This window comes from Hyposmocoma kahamanoa, unplaced genomic scaffold (assembly GCF_003589595.1).
Source record: "Hyposmocoma kahamanoa isolate Upper Pololo Valley unplaced genomic scaffold, ASM358959v1 78, whole genome shotgun sequence".
Classification (NCBI taxonomy): domain Eukaryota; kingdom Metazoa; phylum Arthropoda; class Insecta; order Lepidoptera; family Cosmopterigidae; genus Hyposmocoma; species Hyposmocoma kahamanoa.
This window is the reverse complement of record NW_020653945.1, coordinates 18,375,997-18,390,665: the sequence shown is the minus strand read 5'-3', so window position 1 is coordinate 18,390,665 and position 14,669 is coordinate 18,375,997. Positions and strand designations below refer to the sequence as shown.

The 14,669-nt window shown below is 40.8% G+C and overlaps 1 protein-coding gene across 5 annotated transcripts in view; it reads right to left on the bottom strand.

Moving 5' to 3' along the window:
• Nucleotides 1–393: 393 nt before the first annotated feature.
• LOC113232899 (regulating synaptic membrane exocytosis protein 2) overlaps nt 394–14,669 on the bottom strand; it is a 23,632-nt gene continuing 9,356 nt past the window's right edge. Inside the window, exons 7-23 of one of the 5 annotated variants that reach the window (XM_026467793.1) lie at nt 14,240–14,376; nt 12,736–12,981; nt 12,120–12,257; nt 11,536–11,697; nt 11,044–11,130; nt 10,570–10,681; nt 9,936–10,072; nt 9,747–9,855; nt 9,222–9,243; nt 9,042–9,128; nt 7,114–7,244; nt 6,885–7,031; nt 6,618–6,765; nt 3,390–3,552; nt 2,340–2,537; nt 1,213–1,347; nt 394–514 (exon numbers count right to left, since the gene is read on the bottom strand). In XM_026467793.1, coding sequence (XP_026323578.1) covers nt 512–514; nt 1,213–1,347; nt 2,340–2,537; nt 3,390–3,552; nt 6,618–6,765; nt 6,885–7,031; nt 7,114–7,244; nt 9,042–9,128; nt 9,222–9,243; nt 9,747–9,855; nt 9,936–10,072; nt 10,570–10,681; nt 11,044–11,130; nt 11,536–11,697; nt 12,120–12,257; nt 12,736–12,981; nt 14,240–14,376 — 2,162 coding nt within the window. In that variant the 3' untranslated portion in view covers nt 394–511. Of the gene's footprint in view, nt 515–1,212; nt 1,348–2,339; nt 2,538–3,389; nt 3,553–5,666; nt 5,800–6,617; nt 6,766–6,884; nt 7,032–7,113; nt 7,245–9,041; nt 9,244–9,746; nt 9,856–9,935; nt 10,073–10,569; nt 10,682–11,043; nt 11,131–11,535; nt 11,698–12,119; nt 12,258–12,735; nt 12,982–14,239; nt 14,377–14,669 lie in introns of those variants that run through there. The other 4 variants (XM_026467790.1, XM_026467791.1, XM_026467792.1 and 1 more) reach the window with 4 other exon arrangements.

Sequence of the window (14,669 nt, the reverse complement as noted above, 5' to 3'; positions counted from 1 at the left end):
AATACGTTGTCGTATGTCGCACGTGCGTGATCTGTGATCATGATTGTATCATACGCCCCGCTGGAATTGGCATTAGCCAAGTGTCAGTTTTAACCGGTTCTATGGTGCAATGTGTACAATACAATAAACGAGTGGATGTTGAATTCTTGACATCGCCTTTGAAGCAGGTACTTGTTGATGAGAGAAACAAAAAGCTTATTTTGCATTTGGCTTTTAATACTTAATTACATATTATTGAGTACACTATACATTTTGTTTCATTGCTATAAAATGCTATCTATTCAAAACTCCGGTAGGCATTCCAAAATAAAATAAAAATACAAATTATTATTATTATTAGTATTATTTATATGTACCTTTCGTTATATAGAAAATTTCCTATATTCAAGATATTTTGCGTTTTATCATGATATTAAAGCAGTATCACTAAATTTATTATTTGGACAAGTTTGAATTTTTTATTGTGATGATATATTTCTCCACGTAATATGGTCACGGCCTGGAATCTTCGTTACTGAAACAAAAATCTCGATCAGATATCGCAGAAACAATGCTTACATCAAAATTTGTTGTAGCTACAATAAACTATTTTGAGTTTTTTAAACAAATAAAAATATGTAATCACTCTAAAATGAAGTGGAAATTCCAGTATTTTTGAGATTTTTTTAAATCGAACTGCCATATCGAGTAAACAGATGCACATAATTCGATTATTTGTGTTCAGAAGACTATATGAACGTGAAGTGTATTGTCGCGCCACAATAGTGCGGATACATTTCGTTTTATATTCCGACACTGCACCAGACCTCCGTGGTCGAGTAGCTTGCATACCGGTTTACATGGTGTCGCCATCTCTGAGGTCCCGGGTTCGATCCCCGGCCGGGTCAGTATAGATATTAGCTTTTCTATATTGCCTCGGGTCTGGGTGTTTGTGGTGCCGTCGTTGTTTCCGATTTGCTACTTACTTTGGGATCACAGCAACGTATGTGATGTTGTCTTAAATAGTTGTTTTAGTGTCATGCGTTTGAAAACTCTGTATAATCGATTACAACTTTTTATATTATACAGTCAAGAGCACGTCAAGCCTGACACTGAACTTTGGACCGTTCTTATCGTATTAGTTGAAATTAAATGTTCATATGAAGCCTACATTGTGCTCTTTTATTTTAATACTTTGTGCCATTATTTCCGGTAAGAGGGCTTGAATCTTACCAAAGAAGTGGTGCCGAAGAGTTTGTACCAGCCAATGACGATATTGGTGAGATTTAGGTCGTCTAGCATGATCTGTGCCACGCCCATGAACACTTTCTTGCCTTCAATGCGCCCGTAGTCGCCCCACACTGTCACCTATGAATACAAGATGATATCATTAACGAGTCAATACAACTTCAGGTCGTATTCAAATTTTTCCCGTACTACATTATAGGTTTTATTGCGCAGGTTAAGCGGCAAGAACACTAGTTTTTTTAAGATTTTTTTTTACGAACGAAATTAAAGCCATTTGAAAAATGTATATCGTATACTATACGTGTTCTATTTAGTTCGGTTGATTAAAAAAAAACATTGGTATATGTAAAGTACCTATTAAATACACATTGACTTACAAATAAATGGACGACGGGTCTAATACAAAAACCACGAAAAAAATGTCCCAAGTCAACCTATTCGAAATTTAAATTGTAATGTCATCGCAGTATCGCGCTGTCAGTAGAACAAATGAAGACTAAAGCGGAGTGTCGCGCTCTGTATACGATTTTAGCGCCTTACAGGTGCGGACACTTTTTAGCGCGGACCCGACGTCCATATAATTGTAAGTCAATGTAAATACAGCGGTTTTGCTTGTAAAATTTCGAGGTAAGTTTGTGTTTATTTCTATCGTGACAATTTTTAGGAATCGTGTTTTCAGTATTAGTATATGGATACTAATTAGTTTATATCCTCATTTTACTATATAGTTTTTCCAAAGTGATCGATTCAACACTTTCTCTGTGCGGGATCCACCACAGCCATTTGAGGTTGTATCAAATCTTAACTCTTTTTACTACTTGATCTCCAGAAGTACGCTTCCACTTCTTTATGGCAAATGGCAATGGAGTGGATTTTTGGAATTACCTGAACTTGGGCTTTTTCAAGGCGACAGCGCACATAGGCATTATTTGGGTGTGCATGCTCCACCTTATTGTCACTTTCCATCAGGTGAGATGGAGGTCAAATGCGCACTTTATAAAAAAAAGTATCGAAAATTAGGGAATAGGTTTACAAATCCTTTATAATTGCAACTATCTTGAAACTTTATAACAGTGTCATTAGTGAGGTGTCCATCCAAACTTCATACTCACTTGTAAAACACATCCCTTGAAGTTTTCTCGAAACGTCAGGGTCTGTTGATACAGTGGGTCGAGGGTACGTCTCGCGGTGCTTGTCTTGGCCTTCGCGATGCAGCGCTTACCGCTCACAAGGTATACCTTCACATACGGCGCTGGCAGTGTCCGGCTGCCTTGCCGCGCTTGTAGGCCTCGAGCTCGTATTACCTCCACCTTTGATTCAACATGAGAAAGATAGAGACTTACCGCTACCTTGAGATGTAACTATTTGTCTGTGTCAAAGTCTTTGGACGTCGTATTATCTCATGTATCATGAGAGTTTATTGGATTAGGATGCGAGTAACAAAACATAATTGTTAGTTTATTATTTATATATTTTTTTAAATCGACTATTTCTTTTTTATAACATCAAGTGACGGGACGAACAAGCCGTGCGCCTGATGATAAGCTATACGCTTATCCTTAACAGTTGCAGTGCGTACCACTCCGAGCTTTAAATCGCACAGATCTGAGGGGCACTTCCACTGCGCCTGACACCCTGAGACATTTAAGTTGACAAGTCCCATGTGCCTGTAATTTCACCAGCACCGTTACCTTTCTAAACCGGAACACATTTATGCTAACATTACTGCCAGGCGGCAGAAATAGATAAGGTGGCGGTACTTCCCTGGACGAACTCTTTCGCAAGTAGCTCTACTGCTACTATAACTACTAGCTTACTATAATTATTAATACAAAGATCGAACACAGAGAAAGCCGAAGAAACTCAATACAATACAAATCTATAACAGATACAGAAGGATTTCGTAGACCAGCTAATTCGACCTGTAGCTCAGTTGGAAGAGCAAGGAGACGGTATTCTCGTGATCGCAGGTTCGAGTCACATCGGGTCGAAGGAATTTTTCTTTGCATTCGATCTTTGTATTAATAACTAATCGTTAGTTGTCACTTATTTAAATACTTGACACCACCTTCGTTATTATTTTGGATATCTATTTTGGACTCGACTCTCCCATCAGTAGGAAACACATAAACACAGATCAGTGGGAAGAAGTATTAAGCTACCTCAAGAAATCCTTTCTGATAGCACATGGAGAGTTGTACGTCACCCAGTGTAGGTGCGCCAAGGAGCTGTCTGCCAACCAGTTGACCTGGCCCCAGACCGTCGATGAAGTCGGAAAGGCCGCCGCCGTCTGAGGAGCCCGAGCCTCGCATGCCCGGCGACCACCTGACCACATCGGTTATTCGATAATATCTAACCACATAAAATATAGCGTCTACTTGACTATAATTTAAGGGTTTATTTTTCCATAGAAATGTGGTAATTCCCAAATTAAATTACTGGAAAATTGTATATATTTTTAAGTGCATGCGATTCAAGAATCTTAAAAAATTTGGCGTCAATATGCTTTATTTGTCTAATTTTATCGGTTCTTTGTTCCAACTATAGATATGAATTTTCATATATCTATGGTTTCAACTGGACAGCTGGGAAGTGACCTGCGGGAAGTGTACAAGAATTTACCTATGCTAGTCGTTTTAGTTTAATAAATTAATCACGACCAATGAACTATAATTATTCAAAAGGCGCGTTCTACACACATTTTTCAAACACGAGCATGCAGATAATAATTGAGCAAAATAATTTGAATATCATTAATGGCGAAGCAGAACAAGCTTTTATACTAAGTTTTATTTTAAAACTAATAATTCGCCAGTGTTTTATTGAAAGTTTAATTTTACTTCTAAATGTCAAGATAGTTTTACTATTTATTTACTTAAAATATTAAGTTTATGAATCCTTCTACATAGGTACAAATATATTACATAGTTAAGTACTACGTTTTCAGAACAGAAATGGTAAAATGCATAATTATAAACTCTAGTAGTAGTGAAATAAAGGGTATTGATATTTCGGTGCTCTGCTTGATCAATTAAAATTGTTTAGGCCACCTGTTTATGTTACTAAACGTGGTGTAAAAAAGGTTTGAGATTTCATACGGTGACTCTACCTGTGGTATTTACTACTTGTGGTTCTTACTCTTTCTTAAACGGATTTGGATCATTCATATTTCTTTTTCTTTTGACTGTATCGTGTGGGTAGTCAATTATAAATTTTCAAACCTTTTTTTGCACTTTATATTATTCAAATTTGCTTAAAGTATTTTTTTTTTAATTGCCTCTCTTCAATGTTCTCCAAATGTAAGTGAATATTTTTTTTAATACAAACAGCTAGCCTAAACGAAAGGTTGAAATTCAGATATCAGATTATGTTTTCAACTACCTCAGGATATATAAGAGTAGAGCAGTATGTAGTATAATAATTATGTAATAAAAAGTACAACGACAACATTGATACAATAGTGAAGAAAAGGGCGGCAGTCTTTCGGATGCGAGTGGTAAAAAGTTAGGTAACCTAAGTGGAAGTTATGGTACTAAAAATATTCTCAAGACATCTAGTAGAGTTAACGGTGTACAATAAGGTGCTAAAGAGACGCTATTTTAGAGGAATAGTTTTATAAATCTAATCAAGAGAAAGTTGGAAACCTATGTAAAAAGTAGTTGAGACAAGTAGTAGGGTACTATTTGTACAGCTATAGTACGTTACAGACAGATATTTTAGTCAATTCTAACACGAAATAATATTGCTTGTTCTACTCTATGACTTTATGCAGGTTATATATGTATGTAAGATATCTAAACTTCTGAGTACTTTTCTATTTGTTTCATCTTGGTAAACGATTTTCTTAATTTTCAATAATTTACTTATAAATATGTAATGGGATTGTTAATAACTTCTGTCTGGATTTTTACACAGCTTTGTGAATTAAGTTTATTTTAGGTTAATGATATTTATGGCACGTGACGTTCAGTGAGACATGCATGGGTGTTGAGGCAGGTATGTGTGTACACCAGACAAAAATTTAAGATAAACGATCAAAACAGTGCAGACACCATAGGCTTTCAGGCAACATATATCCCAAGCCGGAAACGTGCAACGTTCATCGTTATAATATATGCGCTCTCTCGTCGACAGGCTTATCATCCAAGCCTTTAATCTAGAAATTTGGTCACGTAACACGGTTATCAAGGACGTAATAGCGTACGTCATAGCGAACGTAGTATCCTGTAAACGAGAAGGTGCGTTGCGTATGCCATAGAAGACTCGTGCGTGCTGAACAGAAAAGAGAAAGAAGTGAGAAACACCAATACAAACCGATAACATGCGTTCACAAGACGAGAGGCATACGGAGTAGAATAGAGAAGAAGACGAGAGCAACATCGATGTATGTCAAAAATGGGAATTTAAGCTGCAGCGCAGCGGACGAGCGAGCGACTTACGAGGATCCCTCTGAGCTAGATATGGAGAGCAGGCTGGCGGCGCATACTTCGTGCGAGCGTTGAAAGGTGGTAGTAGCAGGCCCGGAGCGCTTGCGCCGCGCGCCACCGCCCTCCGCGCGGCTCGTTCGCGCTGCTGTCCCCACATACACCCCCCGCTTTACCAACTTTGCGTAACCATTGCTATCGTGTCGGAATCTATTTTCGTGGTTCTTTGTGAATATAATTTGTGATCAAAATGGCATTTGGATGTAGTTTTAGATTCCGAGTCGACTGCAATAAATATTTCTTTAATATTATATAACTGAATTGATTATGAATAACGTTTAAGTATTATTTTCGTTACTCTTGTTCAAGTTATGTTTTGTGAAAATTTTATAAGCGTATGTTGTGAATTTTCATTTTTGAGCATTTGCTTTTATGTGCTATAAAAATAAGTTCTGTAACGCAATGAGAAATTAACATAACTTGGTATATTAAGTACCTATTTATGTTAAGCAAATTGAAATGAAAATGCTATATGAAAAATGTGACTTTAATTTTTGATGTTGTAACTTGTAACTCTGAAAATGATGTTTCTTTATTTCTTATACGTATGTAGCTAGTTTATTGTAACATTTATATATTCCTCTGCATAGTTACCACACACGTGTTCTTCACATTTAGACAAAGCTGTATTGAACAAAAGCAACATTGCACATTTATTCTAACATTGCAATTATTTTTTTTTGTAGACATTTTTTTATTTCAATGTTACAGCATGCATAACCCGTGGATTTCTCACTTTGCCGTGCCGACATAGCAATATGGCGTAGCAGCGCGAGACATAGCGATGGTGCTACACCGTATATACACGCGACCTATAGTGCATTAGTGATTCGAGACGCGGTCGCGAAAATGCCACCCAGCCCCACTATTGTTTCAACGTGGCCGTCGCCTGTAAATGGCGCGAACCTGTCTTCATCGTTCTCGCTGGAGGCGGAAGAGGCCCGCGACACCCCCGCTGTGACGCCTCGCATTTCGCCAGGCACGACCTCCTCGCTGCGTTGTACCGTAAACGAATTTTTCCCACGTTTACCGAACCCTAACCGCCTTTTCCGTCCTGTCACAGTCCCATTATTAACATATTATATCATATTTATAATACCGTTTGTTGCGTGTGCCATAATATTAGGGGCGTGCGGGAATTATGGAATTGTGCAAGTAGGTAGTACGGTTCACCTGTGGCGGAAAGTTGCGACGTGGAGTTGCTCTTTTTGCCCATTCCAGGGCCGAAGTAGTCGCGTGGCTCGGCCTTCAGCAGCGCGTCGTCACTCGTTGGCTCCAATTCGCTGCCACCGCCAAGCGCTGTGTCACTCAGGCTGCCGTCTTTATAACAGCGACACATTAATAGTGTAATTAATATGTTAATATAAGTGTGAAATTATTAGATGCGAGATCAAAGTAGTACCTGCTTTCTCATCAGGCGGGACATCCGCGTTGCTCAGGCTGCGCGTAAATTGTCCCCGGCGAGATTCGCGTCTTTCAAGCGGCTGAGGCGGATTGTTGTTGCGTCCGTTGTCGCGGCCACCGTAGTCATTACTGTGTTTCGTTTCCCACCCGGTTTTACCACGTTGTTTTTTTGACATTGTAGATTGTTTTTTATTTTTTGAGTTGCGTCGATTCTCGTTTTGATTTGTGGGCCGGGAGTCACGTGGCGGTTTGGCACCAGAGGCGTATTTGTTATCAGGTGTAGACCCGTTGCCGATATGGCGAGGAGAGTCGTCGAGCGGTGGATGAGATGCGACAGGGGTGAGCGCACGATGGGGCGAGCCGAGGTTCGAGGGAGAGAGAGCAATACACATCGAATTAGCCATAATACTAAATTCTCTATTTAAGTGATCCGTTGACGACTCGGAGTATGAACGCCTACGAGGTTTTTTAATAATAGATGGCAAAGGTTCTCTTAATGAAAAGTCAATGCTAGCTGGAGGGGATAAGGAGTTGGGTGAACAGTACTCTTGGACGGTTGGGGTTTCATTTATGCTAACTACGTTGGAATGTTTCTTTACTGACTGTATATTATGAACATTGTCTACACTTGGATCGTTTATTAATTTTATAGAGCCCACGCTCATTTTCTTGAAAATATGTATCGCTTCTTTTGGGCTTGACAAAGATTGCGCACGAGACGGCGAAGTTTTTAATTCAACAGCGGAATCAGAGTGTCGACGTCGTCGTTGATCACTTGTTTTGGATTGAATACTTTTAGTTTTTTCTTTTGAAATATTTTCAAGTATGCAAGTTGTTTTCTTGTCTTCTTTAACACTGATGTCAGAGCACGACAAATCTAATGACTGCGTTTTTTGTGGACTCTTTCCCTCATAACTTGCCTTTAAATCTAAAGAGAGAAACTTTTTTCGACTTTCCATAGTGTTTTCGAAAGTTTGGGGTTCAGTTATAATCTCATTACTATTTACATTAGAGGGGTTCACTTCAAAACTGTTTTGTTTATCTATGCTGACATGAATAGTAGTTTCGGCTTCGCTGCCGTCGCTATTGTAACCATGATATTGAGAGCAATGTTCATAATCCATTTTTTGAACACTGTTCTGCTGACTAAACACTAACGGTATTTCGGGTAAAGACCGGACGCAAACATTGTGTAAACGAGGCATATTAGGCGACTGCCTACTATAGCCATCAGGGTTTCGTTGAAGATTATAGTCCGATTCAATAGTAGCGGCACGTTCATGCCATAACAGTTGTCGGGATGGTTTCTTTTTATTTGACAAAGATAGCGACCGTACGACATTTGGAGGTGGACCGTAATAAATGTTAGCTGGTAAAGTTCGTTTATATTCTCTGTTTAGTGAAATAGAAGCTCCGCTATGATTGGCAGTATTAATTGGCGGTCGACATAAGTGCATTTGGAATGTGTGTTCGCCAATATCGTCGGTTATTTTATAAGTTTTTGTATATTCTGGGCAACTTTGGCTTCGTTGGTAAGATTTGCGGTGGGAGTCTTTGATAGCTGAACTGATGGAACGACTGCGAGCAAGAATGCGGCGTTGCCGGCGGGTGGGGCGCGTCCGGCTAGTTGATTGCACAAGGGGAGCTTCATATTTTGCTCGTAAATTCCTACGGACCGCGCGTTCCGCACTCGACGGCACGCTAACACATGGTAACAATCGAGGGGGGCCATTGCGACGGACAGGGCTAGGTCCAGAGGTACTATCATACAACGAGGACGTACTGTGGTGCGGTTGCGTACGAATATTACGATCGGGAAGAATTTGTTTCCGGCTGCAAAGTTTTGTTAAGAATATCCATCAGTAAAGGGCCTTGAACATTATTACGGTTGAGTTACGCAGGTACAGTTTGTATCGTGTGTGGTACCTGAGCATTCGCGTTGGTCTTGGCCGTTCCGACTGCGTGCTGAAAGCGCTGGAGGTGACCGAGGCCACGGACTCGAGGTCGGAGTCCCCTGCGGCGGCGTCTGGCGACAGTCGCCGGCGTGGCGGCGCCCAACTGCCACCATTGCCGCCGCCGCGCGCCGCCAGCTCCGAGTCCGATAACCCTGCGTAGTGCCGCTCCCACCCTAAGTGTTTTTCATAACCAGGTTCTTATCTAATATTAGTAGCTATACTTTTCGAATTTCACCTCTATTAGCTCTATTTGTACAAATAACTAGGTACTCTAATCGCTAGGGAATCGGGTGCTTCTAACTAATGCTAATCACTACTTGCAACCCGTATGCACAGTGGGCCACTACAACTACGTGACTACCTGTAGTTGGTGTGCCAGGTGGCGTATGCAGTAGTGTGTACGGTATATTTTCAAATTAAATAAAATGTTTCAATTAGTGTCGGGTACGTAATTGAACCATGACAATATGAAATTTCTACAGTTTCAATTTAAATTATTAATTCAATTGAATATGAATTGATTTTTTTCCAATGACAAAGATTGTAAATGCAATTTTAGGCATTTATAACCGACTTCACCCATTTTTGATCATAGTTAAAGATACTGTTTATTTTGACTATTATTGTTTTAGTTCCTCATAATGAAATGGTGGTGAGCGGATTTGCGTGTATTGACCTTGTGGCGTGCTGCGGTACGTGAGTGTGGCGCCAATGTGATGTGGGCCGATCCACTTACGTTCCTCGAGGTCTGCCGACACCTGCGCGCGAACCGCCTGCTGGGTGTTCTGCAATGCAAAATAAATTATAAAATGTGACGTCGTCGTACAGTAGGACGAAACTAGACTTCGAAAGCAAGTATTTGTACCTGGTGTGGTATTTGTGGAAGTTGCCGTTTCTTGGGGCTAGTTGTAGGCGTTGCAGTGGCAGAACGTGATTGGAAACGCGGCGCGTACGCGTGTGTCGGCAGCCTGCCCGCGCACATCGCTCCGCGGCCATCATGCACTGAAAGCACCCCACGCCACGTTATCTTAACCATCTTGCACGCAATATGACAACATTTAGATTAGATTCTTGCCTAAACTAAATTATTGATCCATAGCTGTTGAGAAACATTCGAAGACGAAGCCACGGAAGTTTATCGAAAGAGAAAATTGTTAGACCGAATGCCATGCAATCATCGTGAAATGTATCTTAATCGATAGATGCTTTGCGTCCACCTTCAATGATAGAAACACGAACGCAACGCCTAAATATGTAGACAAGAGTGGACAGCATGCAGTGTCTGGTTGAGTAGGACCGGGTTAGCGGAAGATGCGTGAAACAAAAAGTGAAAGAGCGAGGAAGTCGAATAGTAAGTAGTAGTAAAGTGGTGATGAGCGGACGCGGCGAGAACGTGCGAATCTCATCGGTAGTGTTCCGTGCGGGGTCGAGCCTCGCTGTTGGCGGAGGTCGGCCGATACTCGGCGCGGAGTAAATGTGGCCGGGCGACGGCGCGGCACCTGAGTAGTCCCCGGGCGGAGACAGCGAACGCCGCGGCGACTTGCTGCGCGCGCGCGCCGGCCGAGCTCCACCCGCCGCCGACTGCGACCGCGCTACAGCGTACCCGCCACCCTAATTGAATTGCATATTACTTAGCTTGCATTTTAAAATACATTCCACTGTGCTCTTGGCTTTGTGCATTTTGTAGTAGCAGTAGAGCTATTTTGGTTTTGAAGGGACATGAGACCTGTCAACTTATGCCTCAGGGCGACAATTCAGTGGCAGTGTCCCTGAGATCTTTGCGATTTGAAGCTCTGAGTGGCTCTGCAACTGCTATGGATAGGCGCGTTGCTTAACACAAGACGCACGACTTGTTCGTTCCGCCGCTAGGTATGTGTACCTGGTACTAACTTTGTTGTTCTTAATTCGAATAGATAGGTACTGTTAATCACTCAATGTAAACTTATAGGTATGGGGTTCGTTTGGACGCTCACCCGTTCTCTGGACATGCCGGCGGCGCGCACGCGGCCCGCCGGCGACATGTCGCGTCTGCTGCATCTCGCACTGTCACCGTCTATCCGCTGAGGAAGACAAACTCTTTGTAGCAGTCACCAGGCGTGCCAATGCCGAATCCTCTTCCGACATTCGGGCACGTCTTGGTACAAGCAAAGTATAATGATGAAATACTCAGTGTAAGATAACTAAGTTTCCAAACTACAATAGGTACAAGAGTCACCATCCAACTCATTCATTTGTACCTTACAATATGGCACACTCTTCTTTATTTTCGTCTTCTTCATGCCCACTCACTACTCTGGTTTCTAGTAACTCTATTGGTTTATCGATAGACACTTGCTGAAGTGCTCGAAACGCTGTTTTTGAAGTTTTCGGCAACGCGTGAAATGGATGGTTTTGAAATTTGCCAAGTATTTAATATTGCTAAATTTTGGGAAGGGTCCATTCTCCCCAATTTTTGTTAAACTTACCACATCATGTTGCGGCGGTGGGCTAGAGCTAGACGCGAGACTGGAGAGCGAGTGGTGTCGTCTCAAGTCGCATTCGCTCGGCGTGTCGGAGTCGGACAGTCGTGACGTCGACGTCGAAGGTGGGGACAGGTGCTCTCCATCCGCTTCTTCCTCGCGATACCTCTGCCACATAAATAAGTGCTGTCACACTTCTCCTTTTAAAACTAAGCTTTGCTGTGTGTTTGGAATGCAATAATAAGACATCGAAAGGTTTGTTATTTGACTAATATGTTTCTATAACCCAACGTGACTGCGGTGCCCCAACATAATCCATGCAGCACTTGCTGTTGTGCCCTAATACCTGTACGAGGGAAGATCTCTACGCGGCCACGGATGACAACATACTATTCGAAGTCAATATAGCCCTCAAATAAAAGATGCATAGACACGATAAAAAGATGTCATTTGTGTAATTCCCCAAAAGGCCACACTAATATAATTCCATATATATCTTATTATATATCGTATCTTCGTATTATGTGTATAGTACTAAAACCTACAAATATACGAATACAACTATTCGTAGTTTAGCAATATACACTTACGCTGAAGCTAGCTGTCTCTTCGTGCGGCTTTAGCGTGTACCAATTTGGTTCATGGTTCATTACAATGTTGTCCAAGTCTAGTAACACCTCGCCGAGGAAGTCGTTCGGGCCGTATCGGTTCAAATCCCACACCGTGACCTGAATTGCAAGAAAGAAGTTGTCTATTGATAGCGTGCGCGACGTGGTAACACCAGATTACAGTTTGGATTTCACAAAGTTTTTATGCTATGTATCATTTGTTTTTTAGTCAGAAAACATCGTAAATAAAAATATGTTTCAAGGAATTGACATGCAAGATCGACTGTGAAATTGGCTCTACCTCACGACGACGCTACATTAATGAACAGTGTAGTTTAGTAGCAGTAGATCTCCTTGTGAAAGATTCCGGTTTTGAAGGGTAAGGGTGCTCTGGTGAAATTATAGGCAGATGGGACTTGTCAACTTATATCTCAGGTAACAGGCGCAGGGCAGTGCCCCTCAGATCTTTGCGATTTAAAGCTCTGAGTGGCACTGTAACTGTTATAGACAGGCGTGTAGTTTACCACAAAGCATACGATTTGTTCGTTCCTTCACTTGATATTTTGTAAAAAAAAACAGTGTAAGCTAACACATTTACCTCCAAAGTCCTCTTTTTGATGTCAGTGATCCTAATTCCGCAGTAGACGAAAGTCTGGTTCCAACGTGGTTCCAGAGTGTTCGCCAAAGTCTTAGTGCGTCGTTTGCTTTTCTCGCTCTTGTCTGGGAGAAGGAAGATCTTGGCGTATGGGCAACGAGGGGACCCGTCAGGACGAGGAGTTAACCCTGTTGCTGATACCACGGTTACTAGTAGTTGCAAGGCACTGATGTCGAAGTAGACTTTTAGCTGTCGACAAAATTGGGTGTTTATCTATTTAATAGTAAATTAGGTTTTTTCACTAAATTCATATAGTACGCACCCTTTGTGTAATAAGGTGACATCTGTAAAATGACAACTTTTCAGAAGAGATGTTTAAAGATTCTACGAACGCCATACGAAATTAGTCGACAATATGTTTATGCTGAAATTAGGACAGTTAATTTAGAAGAGAGAAAATACAGGTCCCATGGTCACGGTTGACTGAGGTGGTAAAGAAACGAAACGTTGGTTTGTTTGAAAAAACAAATATACGCAATTTAAATCTGGAAAAATAGTTTCATTTCTTATATCACGTACATTATTTATGTGATTCGTATTTTTTACGACTCATATGATAAAAGCACTTTTGACTTATGATCGCATGTGGTTATTAAATCAAGGGTACATTATTACTCATTCATTCATTCATTCATTCATTCATTTAAAAGGTGATGCTATAAATGTTTCTTCTGTGGTTGTTTTGAATTGTTTCTGCTTGCGTTGAATTTTCCTGATCAAACGTTCTGTTTACGTTATTTACAATTTAAATCGGCTCCTTTAGACAAATCTGTAGAAGCGTTCAGCAAACCATGGACTCGTCATGCCCGTGTCCCGACAGCCATAATGTCAATAGGTACTTCTCACGTAAGTTGTTGTAAATCAAAATAGAATTTTTTATTTTTAACTTAAATATACCCTTCTTTAACCGACTTCAAAGTAAGGAAGAGGTTCTTTATTCGACTATGTTTTTTTGTATGTATGCTACGCTATAACTCTGGCCAATTTGTGAACCGATTTTTTGTTTTGTTTTTTGTTAGAAAGAGGGTACCTCAGTTGTGGTCCCATTTTAATTTGAAGAAAATATTCCAGCTCTAACGGTGGCAAACTAGGGGATGAATTGGGGTTCACCTTCCGGTAACCGATTTGGATAAAACTTGGCAAATACAAGTAATTCCACGAATTTTTGAGGTCGGTTTTTTAGTACTCTGTACTGATTTATGTATATTATAGGTTCTATGTTTGGAAGTAAACGTAACACTTATGTGCTATCTTTACTTTTAAGTATGGAACCTATAATATACATAAAAATAGGATATAATGACATTAAACAACAAAAAAATTTATTTTTATTTACAACAACTTACATAGGAGGTGTCAATCTTTACTTGCTACTCCTGGAACATTTTCTTAATTTCTTTGATGCTCGTCAACCCTTTCACTAAAAAGATAAGATAAAACGAATTACCTGTATTCGTCCTGCGACATTGGCGTTGTGGTGCGAATGGCGCAGCGGGCGGCGACGTGCGTGTACGTCGGGCGATCCAGGTGACGTCACCAGCACGCTCGGCTTTTCGCAACCGCCCATCACCTCCGTGTAAACTTCTGGAGCAGTATACGTTTGAATAGTCTACGCTTTACAGTCAAAAGTATAAAGGTATGACCAGATGGTATGTCAAATTCCACAAAGTTTGTAAATAAGTGTTGAGTAACAGTAGAACCCCTTGTGAAAGAGTTTGTCCAGGGCAGTACTGACACCTTACCTTCTTCTGCCGTTAATCTGTAATGTGAGCGTTACTGCGTTTCCGATTTGTAGAGGTAAGTGTGTTGGTGAAATTACAATTTAGAACACGTCCGTCAGATTCCGGTTTCGTCAGAAATAGTTTTTTTTATAATTT